Source organism: Neocloeon triangulifer, unplaced genomic scaffold (assembly GCF_031216515.1).
Source record: "Neocloeon triangulifer isolate White Clay Creek 2 clone unplaced genomic scaffold, ASM3121651v1 ptg000016l, whole genome shotgun sequence".
Lineage (NCBI taxonomy): Eukaryota > Metazoa > Arthropoda > Insecta > Ephemeroptera > Baetidae > Neocloeon > Neocloeon triangulifer.
In genome coordinates, this window is record NW_026775558.1 from 1 (window position 1) to 14478 (window position 14478).

Genomic DNA, 14478 nt, shown 5'->3' on the forward strand with positions numbered 1-14478 from the left:
TCATGTTTTCAATCTTATATCTTTCATTAGGTGGCAACTCATTGATATGAAAAATTATGGGCCAAAAAGAAATTTTTTTAGATTTAAATAAAGCCACTCCATCAGAATAATATCCTAATGAAAATGTTAGAGGTAATTTTAGAAATTCCAGCTCTGAATTGTACACGCTGCCATCAACAATGGATTCGTAATTTTCAGGGAATTTCTTAACACGCATGTGCTTGTTACGTATAAATCCTTGGATGTTGTTTCGCTGAAATATACACTGTAGTTGATCTTGCATTGGAAAATAAATGAAATTTGATGGAGCCAACTTTTTTTTCAAGCAAAGCGTTTTTTTGCATTGCTCGGAGTGTTCTAAATTTTTAATGCAAGTTGAACAGTAATTTTTTTTTACAAATGAGTATTTTTTTGTAAAAAATTTACGAACTTTATATGTAGTTATTTTCGTGCCGTAAAATAGATTTTTTTCTTTTGCTTTTGGGTGGACATTGTTAATCAAATCTAGTAAATCGGTAAGACCATCATATGAAATCTTGTGTTTGAGCATAAACGCTACCATCATTAAAACAAATTCATTTGATGTCACTCCAGTTATTGAAATAAAATCTTCTTCAACTCCAGATAGATTGATATGCTTACAGTCACTTTCATGCTCCATTTCAACATCACTGTGTATCCAGTCATCTTCGATTTCAAAATTATCATGTCGAAAGAGATCTGAAACATTGTTTTAAAATAAATGTAAAAAACCTCCTTAGCTTAGTTTCTTAAATATCTTAATATATAAAAAAAGTATTAATTGGAGATTATTTATTATTAATTAAACTGGCATTGCAAAAAAGGCTTAAAATATTAATTGTTCTCAATAAAATATAAAAATTATAATGAGGTACATGCACCCATCAGTTAATCTATTTATCCATTATGCAACGATACCCCCATCTGCTCCGCTGTATGTTTTAAATTTTACATGCCATTTTACTATATTAATTTAATTTCAAAAAATTATAAACAATTACAATAAATTGAAGAAATCGACCATTCATTATGAGCTTTTCTATCCTAAAAGTAATTTAGCAAAAAAAAAAAAAGGCTGAAAGTAATAATCAGTGCACCACTGGAATGGAAGAAAACAATAATTATCTTGTAATAAAATTTACCTCTATGATCGTGGAAGTCCTGCTCACTTAAAGTGTCATTGATGATATATTGGCTAACTTCATCTCCTTCCTGTGTACTCTCATCGATGTCCATCTTTAAAATATACAAAAGCAAATATAAACAAATGGATTGCATACAATAAAGAAGTAAATAACGCAAAATAAAATTATTTAAAATGTATTGAGTTTGTTAAATTTGATTACTCTTAATCAAGATGCTTGGGATTGTATTTTATTTTTAGAAACAAAGAAGCATAAAAAATAAAAATAGAATGCTCTGCTGTCATAAATCTGTGAGCTCATATAGTATTATTTTAATGGAAATAATAATTTCAATATTGAAAAGTTTAAATATTTTATGCAGAAATGACTTTCATTAATTAAATTTTTGAATTTATATATTAACTAGTTTTCATGTGATATGCAGATATGCAAGTGAGTGAAAAATATATTTTGTTGTTGCAGCTTATTACAGCTGATTTAATTACTTTGCGCAGCCAATACACAATTTTTATTTACTTTGCTCTGCTCTGTTCATGAATGTAAAATTAAAAAAATTATTATTGTCGAAATAAAATTTGCTTCATAATTATTTGGCTATTGATAAATTTTTATTAATAGACACCTCATTTTCCCTGGTGATTTTCTCATACTCGGCCAAATTTACACGCGCTGCTAATTCACCGCGCGCGTTCAGACGCGCGAACGTTTTTTTTTCGTGTTGATTTTAAGAATTCAATACATCAGCTTTGGTTTAGATAATTAAGTAAACAATTGTTAGGTGTATGAAATATTTTAATAAATCTTAACTAGAACAAGATAAATTTACGTCCCACTAGAATTTTGTTTACGTTCATATAAAAAATAAAGGAAATTAAAAACAAGTATATAATACCTTTAGACAAAATGTAGTTTAAATTCCTTTCATAGACGTGGTAACGTCAGATTTATTTATTCATTTTTTTTTTTGCTTAAGTTTAGGAGTATTGATGTCAAAAAATATAACAAGCAGCACTTGTCTTCATCAGAAGTTTGAGGTGCTATTAAATATTAATTTCTAATTAGTAATTAGTAATTCTAAACAGCTGAACATATTTTGATGAATTATGAATTCTAGGTTTATTTTAAATTTCTCATGTATTTTGCCATCTTGAGAAGAATAAAAAGAAATTTTCTACGCAAAAAATAATTACCGCAAAAAGAGAATTTAAGTCTCCTATATGTAAGTAATAAAAAATAAAAAATCTGACGTCACCACGCCTATGAAAAAAATTTAATAAAATTTAATTGTATACATTTTGCCTATAAAAGTAAATTTTTTTAAATCGCCTCTCTTTTTTTTAAAATAAACAAATTTCTCGCAGAAGCTAAAATTACTCTACTTCTATTTTTTTAAATATTTCATATCCAAAAAAAATTGAACGTTTATTTAAGAATCTGCCAATACTGATATTTTGAATTCTTAATTAAAGCATATAAAAAAAAAATTGCGTTCGCGCAAGTCGCAAATCTGAACGCGCGCGGTGAATTAGCAGCGCCTGTAAATTTGGCCGAGTATGAGAAAATCATCAGAGAAAATTAGGTGTCTATCAATCAAAATTAATCAACTGCTAAATATTATGAAGCAAAGTTAATCTTGTCAATAAGAATTTTTTTCAATATTACATTCATGAACAGAGCAGAGCAAAAAAAACTGAAATACAAAATTTGATAACCAGAGCTACTTTCACTTCTAATTGCCGTAGAGTTATGAATCAAACTGCGCTAGTGTCATCTTTTTATGGAGATTTCAAATACATCAAAATTGTTTCGAAATTCCCACGAGAAAGTATTTTTTTACATTAGGAAACACTAGGAATGCGAGCACGAGTGTGTGCGTTTGCTGGTGATGAGTCATTAGGAAGGACTTCATTCCATCTGGCATGATTATTTCTTTAAATAAATGAGAGACTTGTTGGAACTTTTTATTCTCCCTTGGTGATTGTTATGTGATTTTATTTCAAATATTTTTCTAAATAATAATATTTCAAACATGCGTGGCTTTCAATCTTTCAGAGAATTAATTGCAAAATAGGGGAAAACTCCACCTTGCATATCGCATATCTGCATGACTGAAAAGCTATCCACCAGCAAAATATAAACTTCCGCTCTTCAAACTATACTAATAAGTCGACAGGACTCGCTAAACATGTCACAAAAATTTATTTCTCCTAAATTTCTGTAAGGCACTCTGCATTAAAATAAATCAATAAATATTGATTTTTTGAATGAAAAGAAACTCAATAAGGAGAACAAAGATAATTACCTTCTTAGCCACGGTGATAAATTATTTGTATATTCGGAGGCTGCAAATTCGCACCACTCTCACAATCACAGAGCGACGAATGATTAGCGCGAATGCCGCGAGCACTCCGCTTTCTTGTGATGCTCGCTGGATGAATTCTGATGAATAACACAGCACAGTAGCCAAGGAGTTTGGAACCAAACTCCTTGACAGTAGCACACCACACCAAAATACACTGGGAGCTTCTGCCAGAAATGCGCACATCATAAAAAGGAGAGGAGAGAATAGATCCCTGACAGTGTTGGGAAAATGTTTGAAATTAAAAATAACAAGGTGCCAATATTTGTAACATTTACAAATTTTTTATAATTATGAACTCGTGATTCCTGAAATTTGCGTTTTAAATACAATTAAGTTACATATAATTAGAAGCAATGTATGCCATTGAATGATGAGATATATTAGTCGCTTTGGCAACCATGTATGTTGGTGTTGGACAGAGCAGAGCCGCGATCCCGCGATCCGTCCTCAATAGGTTCACAGAAAAGGCTGGGGTGAAGAGTAAACAACAATAGCCGCAGGGTTCAAGCTGCTTGCACTTGGCCGGGCGCAAATAGGAGAGGCAGCAAAAGGAACGAAAAATATTTTTCGTTTCTCCTGTTTGTGGAATCAGCTGATTGCCTGTTAAAAATTCATTTCATTTTTTAATTTTTTGCCACTGTTCAAATCGCATCAAAATTGCGCGAAATACTTCATTAAATTATAAATAAATACCTTTACACAATGCGTTTTACTTAAAAAATAAAAATTATTGGAAGGTTCTTTAAATTTGAAAATTATGGAATTTTGATTAATTTTTGAAGAATATTTTTTTTACGAGTTAGAGGCTTCTATGTAAGAACGGAAAAGGTTTGCTTGGTGAAATTCCCAACAGCGGTTCTCATAATAACACGCTCAATAGATTTTCATTTTTGACGTGTTTTTTCACACTTTGAATTTAACATAGGAAAAACAATAGGAGCTACAAATTTCTTTGCAACGTGATTTTGTGCGCAAAGATGGGCCTAATTTAAGAAATTTTTAAATCTCATCTTCGTTAAATAGAAAAAGAAAATTTTTTTAATAAAAATGCTAATTTTCATAGTTTTTTCTCAATAGCTTGCTGAAATTGCTTTCAAATTGTTTAAAAAAAATTGTGAACCCAAGTGGGGCAGATATATCCTACTCCATAAAATTGGGAGCTCACTGCTTTAATAGAAGTTGAGATATGACCAATTAATGCATTTTTAGCACTCCGTTTCTCGGCGGCACGAAAATCCAGCCGTGCGCTGAGAGGAGAGCAGAGCCGAAATTTAGATAACACTCGAAAGCGAGAATTCAAAATTGTATAACTTTGCTCCTAATTAAAATAAAAGACTCAATTTTCAAAAAGCGATTCAATTTTCATTTAGGCATCAACTTTGGTATCAATAATTTTTTTCGTAACTAGAACTGGAGGCCAGATATAATTAAATTTTGATATATTGCATAAAAATAATGACTATAACATTAGAAATGAGGGTTTAACGCATTTGATGAAAATCTAAAGGTTTAAATTGGATTGATGGCAAATGAATAATAAAAACTCTGTTTTTGAGGAATCAAAATTAATTATATCAAAGAGTATAATTAAGCAGATTTCTTACAAATATGACGACGTTCACGATGTAGAGACATACAATATTTGAACAATATGTATGTTCGATTATTTTTTAAATAAAGTGAGTATAATTATATACTCCTTGATTAATTTCTTATCGATAAATCACGATTTTTTAATTTTTATTTTTATTTTTGCATGAAAGATCAAAATTTAAATTATATCTGGCCTCCAGTTCTAGTTACAAAAAAAATTATTGATACCAAAGTTGATGCCAAAATGAAAATTGAATCGCTTTTTGAAAATTGAGTCTTTTATTTTAATTAGGAGCAAAGTTATACAATTTTGAATTCTCGCTTTCGAGTGTTATCTAAATTTCGGCTCTGCTCTCCTCTCAGCGCACGGCTGGATTTTCGTGCCGCCGAGAAACGGAGTGCTAAAAATGCATTAATTGGTCATATCTCAACTTCTATTCCAATTTTATGGAGTAGGATATATCTGCCCCACTTGGGTTCACAATTTTTTTTAAACAATTTGAAAGCAATTTCAGCAAGCTATTGAGAAAAAACTATGAAAATTAGCATTTTTATTAAAAAAATTTTCTTTTTCTATTTAACGAAGATGAGATTTAAAAATTTCTTAAATTAGGCCCATCTTTGCGCACAAAATCACGTTGCAAAGAAATTTGTAGCTCCTATTGTTTTTCCTATGTTAAATTCAAAGTGTGAAAAAACACGTCAAAAATGAAAATCTATTGAGCGTGTTATTATGAGAACCGCTGTTGGGAATTTCACCAAGCAAACCTTTTCCGTTCTTACATAGAAGCCTCTAACTCGTATAAAAAATATTCTTCAAAAATTAATCAAAATTCCATAATTTTCAAATTTAAAGAACCTTCCAATAATTTTTATTTTTTAAGTAAAACGCATTGTGTAAAGGTATTTATTTATAATTTAATGTAGTATTTCGTGCAATTTTGCTGCGATTTGAACAATGGCAAAAAATTAAAAACAAATGAATTTTTAACAGCAATCAGCTGATTTCACAAACAGGAGAGACGAAAATTCTGTTTGGTTTTTTTCGTTGTTTGTTTGCGTTTATAAAAAATCCTAAATATGGATGTACTTCTAACTTGCCAATTAGAACTTAACTACTAAATTATTGTTGAAAGTTAGATATTTAAAATTATATATATATATAATTATAATAATTTTATAATATTATATAATTATATAATATCATATAAAATATCATTATCCCGTATCAGCAGAAATTGCCTTTGTAATAGATAAAGAAACGCGTTTTGCAACATAATATTATACTTTGATAAATAAGTTTAGAAAATAATAAACAAATTAATTAAAATTCTTTGTCTCAACTTAATGATAGATGGCTCCTTGCATTAATGAACACTTATTTTAATTCTGTTCTATAATATCTTAGACCTGTGATTTAACGTGCATAAAATTAAACCTCCAATGGGCCCTTTCAAATCACCCCTCCTCCATACTCAGGTCTGGAAGATGCTCTCTCGCTCAGGCAGCAGGCAGCTCAGTTCACCTTCACCCACACCCAGTACATCCCCGTCGTCGCTCATGGTCATTCGTCTCTTCTCGTCTATAGTGGGCTCCATACTATGGCGATGCAAAAGGCAATGGCAATAAGCCCAAACTCTATTCTAAATGAAATCGAAATTTTTGATAACGAGTCTCCCTTATTATCTGCAAACGAGCCGGTGCATTATTTGAAAGCTACAGTTGTGGATCAAGTGACAAAGGAGGAATTCATCGTCAACGCAAATATTGCTATTCGAAAGGAAGATCGAGTTTTATTCAAATCCGGTGTTGAGGCGACCTTTCCTGGAAATGTGGTTCGAACCGTGAGAATCATTGGATTAGGAGGTGAGTAAAATTTTTGAAATTTTCCTTGAATCATGTGATATTTTTTTTGTATCTTGAATTTTTTTAAATTACGCACAAGAATAGGGTCACCATTGTCACCAACAAAATTAATTTTTTTATAGGAAACACTGTATCATAGAAAATTACAGAAGACCGTCTAATTACGTAGAAATTTCTCTTCAATTAGATCTGAATTAGATATTGAAACTTGCTTTATTTAGTTTTATATTGGAGAATATAGAACGGGACAACAGTTCATAATAATTATACAACTTAATATGGCGTTTTAGAGAAGAAAGATCTTAATTATGACACCGATAAAAATAATTATACAAAATAAAAAATATTAAATTGATAAATTTAAAATATAAATTGGTCCCATTAATAAATTGATATGAAACCAGCGTTTTTTAGTTGTTATTCGTGCGTGTGTCCCAAGGATGATAGCAAATGCACGTTTCTTACTTACAATATAGTGTAACGGGATATGTTGTGGAGTAGTATATACCTGCTTTGTAGCGGTTCTTTGCGGTTCTTTGAATGGGGCCCCCTGCTGATTGTGAGGCATTTCATTATAATGCTTCAAGCAAGGTGCAACGTCTCGGGAGTTGTATCACACTTGACAACTTATTATTGAGTTTTGCTTCTTGCACGTATAATAATACTTTGAAATACTGATTACTGATGTGTTTAATTGAAAGTCGGCCTTTTCTCTATTTGTTTTGATTATACCTTGTTTTGATTATACTCATACGTTTGTTGGTTTACATAGAAATATAAAAATTAAATCCAGTCCTGCATTTTTTGCTACCGGAAGTCGAAATAAAGCAGGATATTTTTTTTTTCCAAAAATTACTATAAAAAACCTATTGATGAAAAGTCTTCTTTCAAATGAACATTATATCAAACCTCAACAGACAATTAGAATAAATGAATATTCAACCAAGGTTTGGTTCTTTTTTAAATTATATGAATAAATCATTCAGTGAAATTTGAAGATTGCGCCGCTTGAAAAGTTAAGCACTCTCTTTCTTATTTATCTATACATTGGCCATTTTGGGATGCAGCGCTCTTGCAGTCCACGCCAAGGCCAATTTAATTTTTTAAACTCAAATTAATGATCATTTAATATAAAAATTTAAAAAAAGCACCAACATAACTTTTATATTTTTCTAAATATTGTTATTTCCTTAGTCGCCATTATCCACATTTTATCCGCTTTTTATCTAGACATGTCTAGATAAAAAGCTAATTAAATGCAACTGGGGCTATTTATTTTTCTCCTTCAATACATAAATTTCAAAATTTATAAAAGATATCCTAATTGTATAATTTAAATTTGTTTTTATCACACTTTAATAAAATTTATATCAAGTATTTCAAATTATTTACATTTTGATTGATAAACATAGGTTCATTACAAAGGGAGACTAGAAATGTCATATAGGACCTCTAACTAATTAGTTGATTATTTGTTCAATTTTCAGTTTTTTTTTTTTGCTTAATATTACATCACTAACACTAACGCATTTTTTTATTAGATTCGGCCACTCTTTTCAATTTGAATTTATCATGTACAATTTATAAACCATACAATTATTCTTATTTCAAGTTTTGGATCAAAAGCAGCAAAAAGGATGTTTTGTTTACAAAGGGAACATTAGAACTAAAATATTTTCAATGGAAAGATTTCTTTCCGAGAAATCCTGAGATCCATTCTATGCCACCAACAGAGTCTCTTTCTCTGAAGAGGGTTGTTTTTAACCCAGAATAAATTTTCTGACAAGAAAGGGAGAAAAATAAGTAGCGTCCAGCTCAATTCTGGCGTGCATGTCTTTCCTCTCCTCTCCCTAAAGCCCTTTCACAAAGTGGAAGTTGTCAGCGCTTCAAGTTTCTTTCTATAATTTTCCTTCACCTTTATAATCCTCAAGTCTCCAGAATGTCACTTATTTTTTTTTCTCATGGAGCTTGACAAAATGTGTTTCAGTTCGTGGAAAATGCAATGAATTGGAAAATTCTTTTAGAGATATATGGGAAATTTTTGCAGTGGCGACAACTTAAAATTATCCATCCATCTTTTATTTTGTTTCATTTTAATAAATCAGGCCATAATGCTTTGAATTATAAATTAACGTTAAGAAATTTTTTTATAATTCCTCAAGTTGCGTTCAAATTGATATGTTCAATTAAAATGACGGCTTTTCCAATGTTGAATATTTTGTAAAATACTTCCTTTATATATTATACATATGCATTCTGGTTGAACATGAATGGGAAAATTACTTTATGTGGTCAGCATATGTGATAATATTGAAAGTGTGTATCTCTTACATTCAAGGGCAATTGGCTAGTTTTTAATAAACCAGCATCATTCTCTCATCTGCCGACAGAATTTATGATTAGGTCCCACGGATATAATAGAAATATTCCAAGTATTGTGAATTTTAGTTCGGCAAAGGAAGATTATTGTATTTCAAAGTGCATTTCTATGTAAAAAAAAGGTCTTTGATTCACATCCATGCCGACTTTATGGCAGGAAGAGCGCAGAAAGAAAAGCGCGACCGCCACCTACAGAATATTTTGCTTTTCACCTTTTTGTCGGCATGATCCCCTCTTATTTACGCGGAGTTGCAGCGAATATTGGTGCTTTGTCGCTGACAAGTTGATGTTTTTAGTATCTTTTTGTTGTGCACTTCTGTCTGCTGACAAAGGATGAGGCTGTTGTTGTATTTCTCCATGAACGCGCGACAGCACCCTGAGCCTTCTTTTCTTTCTTTGGCGCCTGCATAGAATTTAGAACCACCTTTTCTTTAACAAGAATTCTTTCCCTCCTCATTTATTATCGTTTTGTGGTAAACACCTAAATCTGCCAGTCAGCAGGCAGAAATTAGAAAGAAAAAAAAATGGAATAAATTGGCCATCAAAGAGAGGCTAATTGATGCAAAAGTTGATGCTAATATTTTTCACACAAAGTCTACTTTAACGTCACATCTGCACTCTTATTATGTCCTTATTGAATCGCTTATAGTATAAGATTTTCCGGGAAAGCAAGTGTCTTTAGTCCCCGTTTAGCGCCGAGTACTTTCCACTTAAGTTGCTTTATTTCAGCTGCTCTATTCCTATTCCCAAAAAGAAAGGTGACCGAACTTACACTTCACTTTTTAACTTTCTTGATTCAAAATAAAGACAAAATGTTTGATATATTTTCAAAATATTTTGCATAGTGAGCAAAGAGCGCACAATGCGCTCTGCAATCTACGCTCGCGCTTGCGATCAGAGCGCGAGCGCAGCTTCTTTATAGACTCTGCGAGCGCGAGAGCAATTTTATAAAGAAATCGTGCGCTCTTTTGCGCTCATCATTTTTTTTTTTTTGCCGCAGCAAGGATTTTTAAATTTAATTTAAGACATTCCAAGGAATTTTTCTTCTTTCTGCCAGGTGAATTATTACTTTTTAATTAAATTTTATATAATCTTTCACCTTTTTTTAATTTAGGTTTTGCTCAGTTTGAGAAGTGGGAAAAATGATTTATCTATAATATTAGAGTGGACTTGTTCTAGTTGCATACTTTTAATACTAAATGGAATCCTCAATGTCCGATTTTTGTCTCCATTTTCTGGAATTTAATCAAACGCTTTAAATGTTTGAATTTCATGGTCTTCTATATAAAAGCAAATTTAAAACTTACTAAATACATATTACATAAAAAAATCATTTTGTTAATTACCAACGAAAATTTATATTTTTTTTTTCTATGTATTGACTTTGGAAAATGTCTAAAAAGAGTGTGAAGAGCGCGAGCGAAAATTATCAATTGAGCTCATAGCGCAGTGTTCTTAGGGCTCAGCGATCGCGAGCGCAATAATCTACGAGCGCAGCCCACTATGATATTTTGAAACACGAAATTATAAATAAATGATTGAAAATTAATATATCATAAATATTATTTGTACATTACAAACTGATCAAGTTAAAATTCATTTTTAATTTTTTCATAATAAACTTCAACTTTTAATATGAATTATTTGAACAACCTCCTCTATTTCTAATTTTTACAGAAACAGGATCGCTTTCGGAAGCCATGGCCAAGACCGTACATACGCGTAATGCTGGGAGGCCAAACCCCAGCAACAAAGAGGACACTTTTAATCACAGTGGTAAAACTGCCGAGCTCGTTCTTCCAAACCGGCCAGCTCGACGAAGACGTGGAAGACCATCAGTAAAAAGAAACATTTTGCAAGAAAAGTCGACGAGGGCAGCCGCCCCAGCAAGTAATTATTAACAAAATTAATTTCCAATATAATTATTTTAAACATTTCTGTGTACAGCATCAAGGATAGCCGCACTGAACGAGGTTGAGTCAGTCACCCAACAGAAAAGCAATCAGAAGAAAGCTCCATCACCTATTCGTATTGGTTAGGTTTATTATAATTATTTACTGATACTTTGCTTCCGTTACACAAAATTTGAAAATCGCATTATATTTTTTTATTTTATAACAATGTAAAAAAAAAAACAGGAACTTAATAGCTGTAAGCTTATTGTTAATATAGTTGATTTGATAGAAATTTCATTTTTTAAATTTTTATTCGAAGTAAACGTTTGTGTTATGTTTATATGTTAAATCAAAATGCTAAAAAACTGTTACAGAAAAACACCTTAAAATATAATTATATATTTTTTTAAATTCTTTTACTTTGAAAAAAGTTGAAAGTTGAGTTTTTCAAACGCTCATATCAGTCTTATCACTTATCACTTCCTAAATTTTAAATTTTTCTGTTTTGAATCTTAAGCTTTTCTAAACCCACTTTTCATATTTTTAGATGAGATGATGAATGAGCATAATTCACCGAACCAGATTATAACACTTCAAGAAAACAGGTCCCCCATACCTAATCACAGCTCAACGGTATCTCAAAGCCAGTCAATGTATTGTAATACGAATCAACATTATTACAACCAGCAAAACAACTGTGTGCAACGTAAGTGTTTTAAAAGAGAAAATTGCGCTTGCGTCGAAGAGACAAATACATGCGCTTTGTCCCGATTGTTGAAATTTATTATTCAAATTAAACCGAAATGGCTCTACTAGTAAAACGGTTAAAGTCTCTTAAACATCCGCAGCTTTTTATTTTTAATTTGCCAAGTTTTCGTAACTTTGTCCAATATGAGAGCTTGTAGATCATTTAAAGAAACATAAAATTTTGTTTTGCATACATTAACACTGCAACATGGAAAACTTCCTTTTATCATATGAAATCGAGAAAAATAATAATTTATTACGTTAATTTCTTTTAGATTAAAATTTATAAACTGAGAATTTTAAAGATGTTCCCTGAGAATCAAGAAAATATCAATAGTTCCATTATAATACAAAATTTTTAAATTATTCACGTATTTTATAGTGTTATAATTTTTGCTCTTTATATTGTTTGCATAATCAAAAAAGCTAAGTTTCATTTCTTTAGTTGATATATAATTATAAAAATTAAATTTTCAGAAGGATTTGGAGAATACAGTACACTTGCAAATACATCAAGCTTTGCGCAACCAAATTTAGGGCCTGCTTACAATCAACAGCAACAGCCACATTTTAATTATTCAGGTATGTGTCTTAAATTTCGATTTATAATATAAATTGGTATGGGTCTGATTCGCAAGCAATAAACAGAACAACTGCAACTAAAAACAAGCATTCAAGGATGAAATTTCAAATAATAGCATACTCATCATTCTTAAAATTTAACTTTATAATGCAGGTGCTTATGGTCGGCGGTCTCCACTAACTATCGTCCAAAATACTGGGATGATTGGACAAAACAACCACTGTACATCAACATCACCGCCAACTTATTACCACCAAACATCTCCGTATGGTCAGAACAGAAATTCATCTGAAATAAGCGGAAATTCTCCACAGAATTCATTCTCCTCGCCAAATTCTCAAAACACATTGAATAGCCAAAACTCGCCATCATCTGATCAGGTATGAAATTCTATATCTTATGCAGATTATAGAATCATGCAAAAAAATATAAAAATAAAATTGACAAGATTAAATCTGTATGCCGAAGTTTACTATAAAAGTACATATCTGGAAATTTGGAAAAACTGATTGCAAAATAATTATAATTACATGATTTCAGTGGAAAATCGCTGCTGGTTTCCCTACAGTTTGTAGCAGAAAAATACAACGTTTAGTACTGAGCAAAACTCGGCAAATCCATGAATATCAGAAGGCACAAGAAGCTAACAAGAAAATACAGTGTTCAACATCTAGCGAACGAGATGAGAATAATGAAATTGATGGAGAGGAGCAGGAAACAGAAAATTCTCAGGATCCCGAAGGAAGAAACAGAAAGAGGGCTAGAAATGAGTACACGAAAACAAACCCTTTAGCAGCTGGATTGAAATTGTTTATGATTTTATACTTTGGAAAACAATTTATTATGGAGCATAATTACGATGGAAAAGGAAAAATTGGATCAACAGGCTTAAGTCCAGTTGAGAAGGAGGCTGTGCAAGCTATGAAATGTAAGTTTAAGTGAAGAGTAAAATTGTTATTTAAAATTATTATTTTATCAATAGATTACATGCAACACGTTGGAAAAACTGAGAAGATTCCCTTCACGGAGAGAGATTTAAAAGAAGGGCACAATTTCAACAAATGTTCTGCTAATTTGAGGGTGGCAAAGAAAAGGTATTTTTGAAATCATTTATATTTGCGTGTATGTGTATTAAAAATGATTCATAATTTTAAATTTAAATTTTTTCCTTACAGGGCTGAAGGAAAAGGCTTTACCTACGACATACCCGACGATTATTACCTGAAGCAGTTTCAATAGGGTTGCGGCTAACATTCATTCATATAAAGTTTGATAATATTATTAGTAATTCCAGTGGCCACAGCCCAGAATGCAAATGAGTTTCGCAATATGTAAAATAATAATATTATTAATAAAGTTATTGTATATAAAATTAGTTGTAATGAGAATAATAATAATGATGATCGTATTGCTTAATTTTCAACTTCATTTAAGTGACTGTTTAATGATAACATTAATGATGTTAAATATTTTACATAAAATTAATTTTTAATCAAATATTTCTTGTAAATAGTACTTAACTTGACGCATTTATAATTCATAATTAACACAGATTTTAGATATTGAATAATATTTTGAATGTTTTAAGAATTCTAAGCTAAGTAAGAGATTTGTGCTTGTATGAGTATCTTTAATTCTTAAATTTGCTTCTTATTTGAAAAAATAAAAAAAAGTACTCAATTATTTTAAAGAGTGGTTTTTATATAATAATGACACAAATGCACACGCATACACACAACGAAGCTTCCCATTTGGTCATGTAAAAAGTGTGATAAAAAAATTTATTTCCAATTTTTCATATGCTGATGCATAATTATGTCTAAAAACAACTAAATATTACGATATTGTAATTAAATAACGAATCACATAAGGATCAGAAAAGATTTC

The 14478-nt window shown here is 30.8% G+C and overlaps 1 protein-coding gene and 1 long non-coding RNA gene across 2 annotated transcripts; one reads left to right on the top strand and one right to left on the bottom strand.

Moving 5' to 3' along the window:
• Positions 1–156: 156 nt before the first annotated feature.
• LOC132202901 (uncharacterized) lies at positions 157–3648 on the bottom strand. Its single transcript, XR_009442417.1, has 3 exons — positions 3469–3648; positions 1164–1257; positions 157–720 (listed from the first exon to the last, which is right to left on the bottom strand). It is a non-coding gene; the product is annotated as an uncharacterized LOC132202901 (long non-coding RNA).
• Positions 3649–6674: 3026 nt separating this feature from the next.
• On the top strand, positions 6675–14111 carry LOC132202900 (uncharacterized). Its single transcript, XM_059630185.1, has 9 exons — positions 6675–6987; positions 11044–11256; positions 11314–11400; positions 11809–11967; positions 12486–12590; positions 12745–12971; positions 13132–13519; positions 13574–13685; positions 13767–14111. The coding sequence occupies exons 1-9, from the start codon at positions 6723–6725 to the stop codon at positions 13828–13830; spliced, it is 1620 nt and encodes a 539-aa protein (XP_059486168.1). The 5' UTR covers positions 6675–6722; the 3' UTR covers positions 13831–14111.
• The last annotated feature ends 367 nt before the right edge of the window (positions 14112–14478 follow it).

Excerpts from the sequence above, each read along its gene's own strand:
- LOC132202900 (XM_059630185.1), top strand. The coding sequence starts at position 6,723 with ATGGCGATGCAAAAGGCAATGGCAATAAGCCCAAACTCTATTCTAAAT. Across the intron at positions 11,401-11,808 it reads TCCATCACCTATTCGTATTG|ATGAGATGATGAATGAGCAT; the intron begins GTTAGGTTTATT and ends TCATATTTTTAG. Across the intron at positions 11,968-12,485 it reads GCAAAACAACTGTGTGCAAC|AAGGATTTGGAGAATACAGT; the intron begins GTAAGTGTTTTA and ends TTAAATTTTCAG.